Source organism: Leptodactylus fuscus, chromosome 5 (assembly GCF_031893055.1).
Source record: "Leptodactylus fuscus isolate aLepFus1 chromosome 5, aLepFus1.hap2, whole genome shotgun sequence".
NCBI classification, from domain to species: Eukaryota; Metazoa; Chordata; class Amphibia; order Anura; family Leptodactylidae; genus Leptodactylus; species Leptodactylus fuscus.
Window position 1 is genome coordinate 116,780,190 of NC_134269.1, and position 14,884 is coordinate 116,795,073.

General features: G+C 37.9%; 1 protein-coding gene across 4 annotated transcripts in view; it reads right to left on the bottom strand.

The window, feature by feature from the left end:
• The window catches only part of RELN (reelin), a 372,556-nt gene that overhangs the window by 291,928 nt on the left and 65,744 nt on the right, over positions 1-14,884 (bottom strand). For all 4 annotated transcript variants that reach the window (XM_075274073.1, XM_075274072.1, XM_075274071.1 and 1 more), the window contains exon 3: positions 5,600-5,735. In XM_075274073.1, the coding sequence (XP_075130174.1) occupies positions 5,600-5,735 (136 nt within the window). The remainder of the gene's footprint in view (positions 1-5,599; positions 5,736-14,884) is intronic.

The following is a 14,884-nucleotide window of genomic DNA, read 5'->3' on the forward strand; positions in this document are numbered from 1 at the left end:
ATATCTATGACAGGCCTGGGAGCCTTCATTAGGCTCTCGGCTGTCATCGGAATAGGTCGGCTCCTGCGGCCTCGCCGTGCAGGAGCCGGCCTGCATCACTAAAGGTATGGGGCCGGTGGGGACCGGCCCCGGGGCTAACTAACTGCCGGGACCTGCGGAGGAGGAGCAGATTTACAGCATGGCCGCGCTACTGCCACCGCTGGTTTTCTCCAGCAGCAGGAGCGTGGCAATCTGCAGGCCCCGGCAGCTAAGACACTCCCCGGCATCTGCTGTAATAGACCGGCGGATGCCGGGCATTGTTTTAGCTGCCGGGGCCTGCAGTATTGTCACGCTCCTGCCGCTGCAGAAAACCAGCGGTGGCAGTAGCGCGGCCATGCTGTAAATCCGCTCCTCCCCCCACATTCAGACTATAAGACGCACCCTCATTTTCCTCCGTCTTATAATCCGAAAAATACGGTATATATATATATATATATATATATATATATATATATATATATATATATATATACACACACACACACACACACACACACACACACACAATATAACATCTGATGGAACGTTCAGAAATCTTTTTGGATCCACACCTAATCTGACAGATCTACATTTATATCTCTTTGGCTTCAGAATCAGCATCTATGCATGAATGATAATCATCCAGGTGTAACAATGGGGGTTGTGCACAAGACTGCAAAACTGAGCTTCACCTATAGCAGTCGCCTTTCTCATGCCCTAACTGTGGCTTGTGGTCCTAAGATATCCCAAAACTTATTAATAATAATGAATTGCAGAACCATGGGATGGTTGCAGTACTACATTTATGAAGCATGTATTAATACTGGCAAAAACAAAACACTTTAACTCACTGAAAGACAAACCAAATACTAATTGTTGTGGAAGCCAGACAATACAATGATATACCAATAAAATAGATGACAGTTATATAGCACACAGGTAGATAGCAGATGAAATGACAGTGAACAGAAAAGAAAAATTACTTGACGATCCCCATCTGAATTCATCCTAGCAAATATTTAGGCTAGAACAACAGCACAGCAACCAACCAAAACCAAATGCAGAAGCAAACTAAACTCTATTTACAGAATAGACTATAGATTCTTTGGAAGAACACCTTCTAGTATACACAGAGAACACAATAGGTCTGGATATAAAAAGGCTCAACCATCAGCATCTTGACACTAATCAACCAGGCAATGCTAGGCAATAACCAAATCCAGATTCAGATGCAAGACAAAGCACAGCCCATAACTGGCGCCGCCAGGGGTTCTATCATGTGTGCCATCTTTGGGACAACTCAGGGTGGTATACGACTCAGGGCCCCCAAACCCCCTCTGATTTCCCCCAATTGGATGCTTGGCGCAAGCTGCAACCGCGCCATTTCTTGGGCTCTCTACCGGCCCCTTCAGAATTTAGGTCTGAGCCCACGCCCATGGAGAGTATTTGTGTAGGGGATGGCCTCATCCGCTATTCTCTTTCATTCATCTATAAGCTCCTGATAGACCCCCCCCCCCCCTCCCCGAGGGATTTGTACCACCTTTTATGTGGAAATGAGAGATGGACTTGACCCTCTCCTTTTTCCAGGACCAGAGGAGGTGTATTTTTCACCTCTCACATGAGACTTCTATCAGTTCCCACTACCAGGAGGCCAGCTATAAGATCCTGTCTCGATGGTACAGGGTCCCCACGAAATTACACACGTTCTTCTCACAGGTATCCCCACTGTGCTGGAGATGTGGGCAGGTAGAGGAGGATATGCTCCATGTTTTCTGGTCCTGCCCCGTATTGTACTCGTTCTGGGAGGGTGGTAAATGGATCATTTTGCAACTAACTGAAACTCCTCACCATCTAGGCCTGTCTTTGTTCCCCCTCAATCATTGTGAGTCTTCGGTGAAAGTCTATAAACACTCTTTGCTCCAATTCTTGGTCCTCACTGCCCATGCTTGCATTCTACTCTACTGGAAGCGAGTTGAACCCCCTCCTCTCTTCCTCTGGATTTTGAAGGTCAATGAGGTCATGTGTATGAAATATCTCACCTCTTTCCTGCATGGTACAACTGAAGCCTACACTAAGACCTGGTTCTACTGGTTTGAATTTCAACACTCTGGGGAATATCAGACGCTCCTGGGCTCTGGACCTTCCTCCTAGACCTGTGTAGTGTATTCTGCCCATGGCTGCCACGGGCAGTTACACCCTTCCTTCCAAAAATTTGCTGAACTGTGATCCTTGGTATTGGTTTTGCGGTCCACCAACCATGGACCTCCTAGTTGGTCTGTCTTTCACTTGCCCTCTGTTTGCACTCCCCTAACTGCCCCATCCCCCCCCTTTTTTTTCAATTCTTCTTTCCCTCTTTTTTCTCTCTTTTTTCTCTCCCGCTTCTAACCATTTATCCTTTCCTCCTTCTTCTCTCCTCTTAGTACCTTATAAGGTCAGACCCTCTTGGGATCCCCGGGTGGTCCCTGGATGGTTTTTTTGTTTGTACTGTTTGTATAATGGTGTATCCTTCTCTTGTGTTCCTTTGGTTTCCTTTTTGTTTTCTTTTGGGTCTATTTCAGACCCTGTTGTATTGCTAAAAATCTGCAATAAAATTTGAATAGAAAAAGAAAAAACGCCCAGCGAATACCCAAAGTAGTAACTAAGAATATGAAGCAACAAAAGGACATCTAATGCTGGTAACTCCAGGTACAGAACACTTTAATGAGGACAAGAATAGAAAGGACAAGGGTAGAATTATTAGTTTGGGGTATCATACATTTTGTATGATATTAAAAAATAACTGCCTCAGCAACTGACAGGCATGAGAGTTTGTTTGTGATCCCGGTTGTCTAATATAGAAGTATACTTTTTCACTTTGAGGAGGTGTGCACTTTTTCTATTGTATTCTTGCTTTTTACTTTTTTTGTGTAATACATTTGAGCAAAAATTAGAAGTTAAAAGGGTTATCCGCTTTTATCTATTCATTTCTATCTGTTACATAGTAAGTCAAAATATTATTCACAAAAATAGGGGTAATAATTATTATTTGATTTAATACGTATTTCGCTTGATATATGATATATGTTTATATCAGATTCCACCCTTTATTACATGTACCTAGTTATCCTGTTTCAGACTATAGTCTGTAAATATGTATGGTTATTTAGTCCATGATCTACCTCTTCTGTGTTTCTGTTTTTGACGTATCTCCTCATATCCTTCTATGTCTTTATGAAATTTGAGTGAATCATATTATAATAAAATTTTGAAATTGCAATATTTGTTGTATTTTAGCTCCTCTTTTGTCTTGTGATTTGTTAAGGGGGCTTTTAGAGAATGAGGTGCTTTATGTGTATAAATAATCTATACATTAGATAGGCTATCAATTTTAAAATGACGCAAACCCTGGTGGATCATTTGTTTTTACTGTGGTGCCCACTCCTCATCTCTTTCATAGTGGTGGATATGAGTAATGTAGCGGGGTTCCATTCAAGTGTATGAGACACCACTGCATTAATCATAACTCCCACTATGAAAGAGATGGGGAGTGAGCAATACAGCTTCTGGTGTGTAAACAATTGATGTCCTATCTTAAGGACAATGTACAGATCAACAATTATAACAAAACAGTCAATTAAAAATATTTGTAATGCATTTTTTTCATGGAGACTCAAAAAGCAGTGGAGTGGGGGAATTAGTGGCTGCCGTATAGACGCTCATCCCCAACACCCACAAGAGAGCTGTTTTTTATAGAAAGTCAATTTAATTATCAGTTTATCTTGGCATGTGAGAAGAAACCAGAGTACCCAGAGGAAAATCACGCAAACACAGAAAAACATACAAACTTCTTACAAATGTTGCCCTTGTTCATATTCAAATCCAGGACCCCTTTGCTGCAAGGCTAACCACTTAGCCACCATGCCACACTCCATCAACAGTGATCTCTAGCTCATTATATCTCAATATAATAGAATTCAAGGTTTGCATTCTGCCAAATGGAATTTCTGAAATGTCATAGGTTCCCTTGCAACAATCCAAATGAAGAAGCAGTGACTTCTGCATTCAGGGGCATTGTACTTTAGTATGATTCTGTGTGAAAAGCTTATATCAACAGGAAACTAACATTAATAGCATTTTAATAGGCCAGATGGGGCAAACCATAACCGACACTTTAAAATCTCACTATTCTGTTTACTTGCAACACAACTTTGAACAGTCCCAAATTAGAAAGGATTTTCCTGAATTTTCAGCAAAATACCTGGGACATTTGTGGCCACTTCACTGAATAGCAAGCACAGCACAGTACATTGTGTACAGTAGAAACTGTGCAAGACAATGCTGGATGATCTTAGTCTTAGACATTAAAGTACATCTACTATCTACTCTAAGCATATTAATTCAATGCATTACAGTGCACATTACAGTGATAGACAGCTTACTTCTGTTATGTGTGTCAGTTTTGTAGCTTTGGAAAAAAACAACTTTGAAGCTATATACAAATAAGGCACTTGGCACACTCAGGGTGGGCCTTCAGCAGCCAGAGCACTGCTTTTGACATTCAGACACCTACCATCTCCTGCCTGTATCACCCCCTGCAGCAGAAGTCAATCCATCTACTGCTATGACAACATCCATCCTACTTGAGCAGCAACTGTTGGTGCTTGAGGAGCTGAAGGCTCATTAGGATATTGCATTAAATAATTTTTCTCCAAAAGGTAACATAAATATCAAAAGTTATGCTGTCTGTCACTGTAATGTACTCTGTAATATGGTGATAGCAATTGAATATTCTTGGAGGATGTGGTAGATTCCCTTTAAGAAAGCTAAGATACCAAACACTACACTTAAGCTATGTTCAAATTTATATTGTGGCTTATATTGATATGGAAAGCCACAACACTATTCTGGATCTGTTGCACAATGGAAACTACTACCATCTTTGCTTACAGTGGGATTCATTGGGTGCTGGTAAGGAGTCCATCAAAGGGAAATAGTGATGTGTGGCATGCTATTTTTGCTGTCTATCAGAATGGACCTTTCAATACAGATGTGAACAAAGTATAAGTAATAAAATAAGCAAGTGTTCATAGAATTTTAAGATTCAATAAACATAGCGGAGACCATAAAGTACTAATGTGGGGGGTCATCTCTATATGCTGCCAAAAGTACATGTAACAAAGAGAAAAAAGTTGCACATATATGAAGACACAACCCAAATTTCACTTATTTTTTTTTCTTTTTTTTTTTTCTTTACAGATGACAAATAAAAAAAAAAAAAAAAAAAAAACACATTCAAAATAGGCTGGTATGCCCATGTAGGGAAATTACTTCGATATACAACTAGAGATATTCAAATAGTGGTTTACCCAAGAAAATACACGGTGGGTACAATGAACATATATAAACAAAAAAATAAAAAAATAAATAAAAGTAAATAAATAAAACCAATTAAAAAAATGAAAGCGAAAGCAAAATATGTAACACAATCCCAATTTTCTGTGACTAAATAATGTGGTGAATATGTGTCACAGTTCCCATAGTGTATTGTAGCCTAAAAATCATTTAACAAAACCATCCTTACTATTTTGTGAAGTTTACTTACATGAAGTTGACACAGCCTGTTCCAGCTGGTGGGGCAATCCATACAAAGCTGAGGTTTGTTGTTGGCAGGTGGCTTACATGTGAGGCCACAACACTGCACATGAACTGGGTTCCAAATTGATGATCAGACATTATACCTGATAAAATAAAACAGATGACCAGTGAGTCAGTTTCATATTTTTTTTAGTAATTGCATTTTTATTGATGATATTATCCGTAAGTATTAAATACATACAAATTTGGGTGTGCCAACTGGGAGGCCTGATAAAAACAAGGACACAATCCAGAGGGGAAAAGGCCAATAACAGTAAGGCGGACCTTTCATATCTTCAGGCACATGGTGTTTTGTACACCGCTAGAAAACAGACACTGTGCTGAATTCAGCGCACTGTCGGCTTTCCCGTTATGTATTCCAGGTCTGGAGATGTTGGTGCCATTACTGATGGCTGCCCACTGTCAGATGGGTGTTAAGGATAGTCTAGCTGGGCTGTGAGGAACTACCCTCTTGACAGTACTTGTCCATAGCTTTGTCAGTGGGAGCCCAGCGATGATGCCGCCTTACCGCCCAGCGAAGATGCTAAGCTGTGAGAAATGTCCCCCTGACTGTACTCATCCATAGATTTGTACTAGGGGACAGTACAGGGCTATGGATGAGTACTGTCCGGAGGGGCGTTCCTCACAGCCCAGCTAGACTGTCAGGAATGCCCTTCTGACAGTAGGCAGAGATCGGTAACAGCACCGATATCTCTTGCCCCAGGGAACATAATGGGAAAGTCGATAGTGCTCTGAATTCAAGCGGTAAATAAAACCACATGTGGACTGAGGACAAGAAAGATTCTCTTTAAATCATGATGGCAAGTGTGAAGAGATCATATAAAGAGATACTGTACATGGGTGATAATACAGAAGTATTTTCCAAAATAGAAAAATTATTGGACAGTCTTACTAAGCATGAAGGAAAGTTCCTTTGTGACCACACATCCTTCACCACAAATCAGAAGCATTGTCAGATGTTTTGGCAAGTTGCAACATTTTCCAATAAACTGAAATTTTAAAACCTTTTAATCTAGAAGAGGACTAGGAATCATTCTTATAAGCTAAAGGATTCTTGTAAATCTAGTTCCCATTTATCCATATAGTAATATTTAGAAAGAGGTGTATAGGCTGAAATAGATCATAAAGAAGGAGTTACCTTAGAGAGGCAATTTTAATCACATTCACAGTTTAGATAGTTGCATACAGTCTTCAGAAAAAGAAAGTGCATCCTCTTTGAACTCTATGGTTTCATGTATGAAGACATGGTTCAAGACTGGTTCTTAGAAGATCTTAAAATTAGTTAAATACAACCTCAAATGAACAACAAATTTTAAGCCGACCAAGAAAGCTGTATGTGAAAAATTAAGTACACCCTTATGGCCCCATAGGAATTAAGAAGGTAAGTAGCAGCCAAGTACTACTAATAACACCTCAATAAGATTGTAGACACATTAGGGCCCAGATTTATTATACCTTGTACCAGTGGCATGGCTAATCAATGAGATTTATGCATTCCAAAATTGTGCCATTACAAGATATCCAGCAAAAACAAGCCCCCATATAGTTACATTGACAGAAAAATTAAATAGTTATAGCTCTTATATTCTACAGTTTTAAAATAAATAGTTATCAGAATAATTATCAGCTCACATGTTTCAGATGTATACCAATGTGTGCATGGATAGCTAGAGAAGACTTGAAAGGATGTGCAAAGGTTTGATTCAGCAACTCCGTGGTACGTCCAGAATATTGCTACATTGGATTGACATACAAAATACTGTCCACACACATAATTCCAAAAATCTTGATTAAAGGGGTTGTCCATGCAAAGATGGACAAAAAGTTTATTTACCAAATCAGTTGGAGGCAGCAAAAAATAAAAAATAAAAAAATCATACTCACCTTTCCACAGTTTTCCGATTAGAGAGCAATTTTATAAAAAGTTGTTGCTACTTTTTTACTCCAGAGAGTATGATAAAAATAATTTTAAAAAATCTTTTGCAAAAAAACCCTTTGTAATATATCTCAGTAAGGAAATCTTCACTTATTAAGCCACTCTCCTCCTACTTACTTTCACTCAACCTGACTGTTTACATAGAGTCAGTATACTTATCCAGCTCACACATAAAGCTATGGAGAGAGGAAGAGGAAAAAGAGGCTGGTAATTGATTTATAGATTCAATCTGTATAATGGTAGAGTTTTACTTTAGAGATACAGCAGTGTCATAAGCGTTTCCTCACTCACAGAGTAGCAGATTATAGTACCTGCCGCTATTAGGCCGGGGCCTCATGGGACGTAAACGCCGTGATTTGCCCGCAGCGGAGACGCTGCGGGAAAAATCGCGGCATTGTACAGTGCAGGCAAAGTGGATGAGATTCATGCGAATCCCATCCCCACTTTGCGGTGGCTTTCCCATAGATATAATGTTAAGAGAAAGTCCGCAGAGGAAAATTCTGTGAACTTTCTCTTAAAAGTGCTGTGGAAAGAACTGCAATGCGTTCACGCAGCAGTTCTTTCCGCAGCACTCTAGCGCTGCGATTATGGCCCATGGGGCCTTAGCCTTAGTGTTCCTTTTCCAGCAGACGCCTTTTCCCTCCTCCATAGACATAAAATGTATAAAGTACCTCAGTTTGAGAATTAGAAAAGGAAAGTCATCGTGTATATAAGATAAAATACAATGTTTCCTTTATTTACATTACTATTAATTTATGAAAAGTTGTTTTATTTGCAGTAAGATTTTCATTACTTTATTTTAAAAAAGTCCTAGTTCAAAAGTTGAAGTGCATCCCTAGCTAAGCTCATCTAGAAATATTTTTGTTTTCACACACAGAACAGTAATGTCTATCCAAGAAATTTCCCGCTTTCGTCACTGAACATCACTTTGCCATAATATTGTAATCCACTAAATTGGAAGGGATAAAATAAAAACCAGGCATATACTGTATGTATCTATATGTACAGTGTGCTTAGACAGCAGCACAGACATAGTCCAAAGTCTATTGTACAGTGATTGATGTATTGAAAGTATGTCAGACAGGCAAGAGAGGCTGATTAAAGATACAAACATTTTAGGAGTTATTCACTGAAAACCATACAAGATTTTCAACCATTGAATAGGCATAAAAGAAGTCCAGATGTTAGCCAACAAAGAGCACCATAAATGACACTTGTTCATTTTACACCATTGACATGAAATAGTTTCCTTTCAGGAAGCTGCTTTGCTAGACACGATGAAAACACAACAAGCATAATTAGAAATGTTGCACCTATTTTGCCTTAATCTATCGTACGTAACACTGATATTCACATGTAAAAATGATATAACAGCGTGCATGTTGGTTGAAAATACAGTATGCAATAGATAATACATGCATTTATAATTTTCATAATTGTTACTATTAATTTTCATATACAATACTATGATGGAGATCATAACCTCAAGAAGAAAGGGAGCTAGCCGTTTCCTCCAACCCTCAGCCCTAGTGATAGTAATACTTGTAGTTGATAAATTTATACATGTTCCAATATACAAAATTGTAGGCTTACCCCTGTGATATACCTATAAACACACCAATCAGGAAAAGCCTGTGTAGTTTGAAAGCCCAGTAAGTTACACAAAAGTGGACTTTTTTTATTTTCTTCATACACAACAAAGAAAAATTTAGACAAATGAAAGTCAGACATTGTTTTTTGCTTCATCAGAATTTAAACAAAAAAAAAAAACTCATGAAACAGGCCTGGACAGAAATGATGGTTCCCTTAACTTAATATTTTGTTGCACAACCTTTTGAGGCAATCGCTGCAATCAAACGATTCCTCTAACTGTCAATGCGACTTCTGCACCTCTCAGCAGGTATTTTGGCCCACTCCTCATGAGCAAACTGCTCCAGTTGTCTCAGGTTTGAAGGGGGCCTTTTCCAGATGGCATGTTTCAGCTCCTTCCAAAGATGCTCAATAGGATTTAGATTAGGGTTCACAGAAGGCCACTTCATAAAAGCTCAATGTTTTCCTCTTGACCATTCTTGGGTGTTTTTATCTGTGTGTTTTGGGTCATTATCCTGTCGCAATACCCATGCCCTGCGACTGAGACCAAGCTTTCTGACACTGGGCAGTACATTTCTCTCTAGAATCTCTTGAGATTTCATTGTACCTTGCACAGATTCAAGACACCCTGTGCCAGATGCAGCAAAGCAGCCCAAGAACATAGCAGAGCCTCCTCCATGTTTCACATTAGGGACGGTGTTCTATTCAAGATATGCTTCATTTTTCCTTCTGTGAACATAGAGCTGATGTGCCTTGCAAAAAAGTTCAATTTTTGTCTCATCTGTCATTAAGACATTCTCCCAGAAGCTTTGTGGCTTGTCAACATGTAGGAACATTAGGCTGCTTGGAGATGGTCTTTTAACCTTTACCTTTAACATGCTTGTCTATAATGGAACACACCATGTCACCAAACAGCATAGTGAGTATCTGCAGCCCTATATACAGGCCCACTGACTGATTACAAGGTTGTAGACACTTGTGATGCTAATTAGTGGACATACCGAGATTTAAAATGTCCCTTTGGTCACATTATTTTCAGGAGTACCATCATTTTTGTTCAGGCCTGTTTCATGAGTTTGTTTAAAAACAAAATTCTGTTGAGGCATGGTTGAAAAGCAATGTCTGACTTTCATTTGTTCATTTTCATAGAATTTTTATTTATTATTACTTTTGTCAGATTCAAAATATTCTTGTGACCATTGTGGGTTTTTTCTTCATTAAACGAGGAGTACCAACAATTTTGTCCACATGAGTAGGAGTCTCTTTTTATAGACGATCTGTTGTTGATATGGGAAGGTCCAGTAATGGACATACCAGCAATTGCTTCCTATCTCAACCATAATAATATGAATTTACAATGTACGGTAAATTATGACAAACAAAGACAAACATTGAGTCTCTAAAATGGAGATGGTAAAGTCATTACTTTCTCCACTACATATAGTCCACAATTTAAAATGGTTAAAGATATCGTAAAGAGTTATCTAACAGTATTATGCCAGGATTCCATATTGAAGAATGTGTTGTCCAATGAGATACGATTTGTGACTAAACGGGCTCCTACACTGGGTACGCTGTTTTTGCCAAGTAATAAAATGCTGAATACAATGTTGTTAGATACAACTGTTTTTTTTCAATGTGGATACAACAAATGTAAGGCAGGCAATCATATGGAAAAATCTTGCCATTTTCAATCAAATGTGACGTGAAAATGTAATATATGTAGTTACCTGTGTTGAGTGTCATTCACAATATATGGAATGCACATGAGGTCAGCTAAAAATAAGAATATTCCAGCATCTACCAGAAGCAACTAATCCCAATGCAGTGAATGCTTCTATTCGGTCTAAATATTTTGCACAGATGAATCCTGGGAATTGAAATTCTTTTAGGTTTATGAATACTTAGAAAGTCCACAAGGTTAGGAGATTCAAGGAAAGCTAGCAAGAGAAACATTTTGGATTTTCACACTATGAACACAAATACCAGAAGGTATGAATATAAGACAGGAGGTGATATATCAATATTAGAGAAGTTATGTGACTCCAGCTGGTATCTTACATATTGTTTTCTATTATGTATATGAATTTAAAATAGTTTTAATGCAATAGCTGATTTATGAAGGGGAGGAGTTATAGATGTGTGCTCTGTTTTGTGCAGGAAATGGAAACCTGCATAACAGAGTCCTGAGTGCAGATGTGAACGAGCCCTGATCCCATCACCTACAATCTCACCTCAACCCTTGGAACGAGAAAAAAAAACACTGTCTTTCATTTTGTTTCCTAACAATTCCTGCAAAAAGAATATATTTTAAGAAACTTTTCTTATTGAGACCATAATTTGCTGTATTTAAGAAAATTACCAAAATCTTCCAAATACATCTTTTCTGAAACAATATACTTATTAAGCTGACCCAGGCTTCAACTCTCTGAGGGGCATTTGCTTTCCAATTAGTGCAAAGATCTTCTTGCTATTTGTAGTGCCTTCAAACTGACAAGTACATCCCCTTGTTTCCTCTTTAATCCAATGCTTCCTTCCAAAATAGTATTCATTGGATCCAGCGGGATCCAAATATTACAGATTTTATTCATCTCCTCTACAATTTTTCCCCCAATAGATATGGCAAATGATGCAAAATGTGAATAAGATTGACATTTGGATCCTTACATCTTGAACAATCATATTCCCCTTGTGGATGAAACCTTTTCAATTTTTTAGGCATGTGGGAAGCATCATGAATTATGAAGAGTTGTAACATGTTGTTTCTAGTAGCAATTGACAACATTTTTTTAAACATTATTCCACTTCTATCTTTAAAGTGTCTAACATCCCACTAATGTTTTATCTATTGTATCCTTTTTTGACCTCTTACTATTAAAAATATATATTTTAGCCATAACCTTGTTTCGAGTTGAACAATAAGTTAACATATCAAATAACGTATATTTACACAGTGTTCTTCCCTTAAAGGTGAATCTTGACCTAAACACCAATTAAGCTTGTGCAAAATGTGAAAACCTATTTATCCTCTACCCTGTACAGATGATGCTCAATAACTCAGAATACCTTTAGAAAGTTATTTATTTTAGTAATTCAATTAAAAAATTTAAAATATTATGTAATGATATTGATTCTTGGTATATTATATATAATTGGTATTAGAGGATTTTTTTTTTTTTTTAAACAAAGTAATGGACACCCATAGATTTTCATTTTTCAATAATGTTTCCAGTATTTTTATAATTAATAGTGGGATCACATTTTAGTATCTTGTATGGTATCAGATAATAATCATTACTTTTCTTGATCATAATCCTCTTTATTAGCAACATCCACCATCAACAGGTTTAATTATTAATTGAGGATTCTGGTGTAAATCCCTCAAAGCTCAGAAACAGTCAAATTAGGTTTATATATTTTTTGGGATGTTTAATATTCTCCAACTCAAGTACTTGTAGACCTTTTAAAGGCAACTATATACTCATTCTTCTTATTTTTGGAACAAACACTTGATTTATTCTACAGACCTAACTAGGTCAGCTTGTTGGACTCATTCATTTTTGTGAATAAAGAATTGTTAGTTAAATATTTGGAAAGTATAAGCTTCATACAATATGTATATATAGTCAGATACATGTTTTATTTTTGTTAGGTGGAGTTTTGCCAATATTAAGTAATTTTGTATTTTGTATGGAATTGCTATTAATATAATGCTTAATTACTGTAATTGTCTGAGGGCTTATTTTTTTGGTGTACAAGTTGTAGTGGAGGAATGCCCCCCTGCTCATACAGTACAGCACTATAGGCACTGCTGTGGAGAAGGACATACCTGACAGATTGTAAAGAGATTTACCTGACTGTAAAGAGCTATGGTACCGAAAGCTCTTTACCCAGGGCACAGATCGGGAAAGCCGACAGTGCACTCAATTCAGCTATATACGGCTTTCCAGCAGTATATAGAACTGCCTGTGCCCCAAACCATGAAAGGTCCTCTTTAAATTACCTCTTAATTGTATATTCTGGGTCGATAAGATTACATTGATTTGAAAGATCCTTTTTTCTACCACTTTTTTATCGGGATTTTTTTTTTTTTTTTTTTAAATAAAACCTTATGTAATTACTACACAATGTGTTATTCCCACCAGGTGACTTGAACTTGAGAACTTTTGATCACTTACATAATACATTGCACTGCTTATACAGTGCAATGCATTTTATAGTTGGTGCATAAATGACAGGTATATCTGGAAAGTAGACCTGTGGGCCTTCATTCGGCCCTCTGCCACTGTGTTCTGACATCAACCCTTCTCAATAGTGTTTTTTGGGGGAGTGCCAATTCCCCTTCTTTTTAGAACCATTTAGATACCGCCGTCGCTATTGATCACATTATCAAAGGAGTGAATAGCTCATCAGTGTGAAAACTTCAATTTAAGCCCATCCTGACTTTGTGTTAAATACGCACAGCGTATACACTGCAATTTCCAAAACCGTTGCGGTTTTGGAAATTGCAGCATGATAATTATACCTATGGAAATTCCAGGGGTTCCATATAGGTATAACTGAAGCAGAAAGTCCACAGAGGAAAGGCTGCATTTTCAAAAATGTCTGCGTAAAAGCTGGCATTTACCACATAGGTATAATAAGGGCAGAAAGTTCGCAGAGCAAAAACTTTGAAAAAGCAATGAAAAACACCATGTTCTTGTACTCAGAAATATAAAAAAAATACTGATGTCAGAATGTGGCGACTCCAAGAATTTAATTTTTGCAAAGTTTTGGATTTTTTTAACCACTTCAGTACTGAGCCAATTTGTGCTCCAGGACCAGACACATTTTAGGTTTATTTTGTATGTGCGGTTTTGAGGGCTGTAACATTTTTCCCGTATGTCTCAGTCAACTAATTTTTGCGTCTTTTTTCGGGGACACATAGGGCTTTATTTTTATGTTATCTTTATTTCCGAATGTGTTTTAATTTTTTTATATCTGGGAAAATATAAACAAAATAGGAGGGAAATTGTGTCTGGTTTTCAATTTTTTTTTTATTTGTTAAATTTAATAACACAAAGTGTCACTGAAAAACTTTATAATATAGTTTTTCCTCTCCGTTACGGTAATTTTTATTTTGTATGGTGTCGTCGGGGGTGGGGCTATAACCTTTAATAACAGCGTTTTATTAGCGTATTATTTATTTATTTTTTATTATTATTTTATTTACATTTTTTTAAAACTTTTTTATTATATTTTTAATTTTATTTTTTTTCCAGATTGTGTCCCCATAAAGTCATAAGAGACCTTTGGGGACATCCGATTACTTATTTTTTTTGTACTTGAGGCTGATTTCTCCTATAACTGGGGCTGGTACATTTAACCCCAGATACAGGAGGAATCCAACCTCCTGAATGCTGTATATACAGCTTACTGAGCTGATCTGAGTCCTGTAGGACCCAGCAGCTCTGGCAGGACACAGAGCCCGGCGGATCACGTGTCCACCGGGTCAGAGGGCAGCTGAATTATGGCTGCGTCCATAGCTGTGTATACAGCGCTCATTGAGCGCTGTATACACAGCGATCGAGAAGGCAGGGGAGGTAATAAATCTGCCCTGTCTTCTCTCTAGGAGCCCCGGGTGAAGTTACAGCCGGCTCCTAGTGAAAACAGCTACACAATCTCCGTGCAGCTGCTGTGTTCTGATGGATGTACAGGTACGTCCTG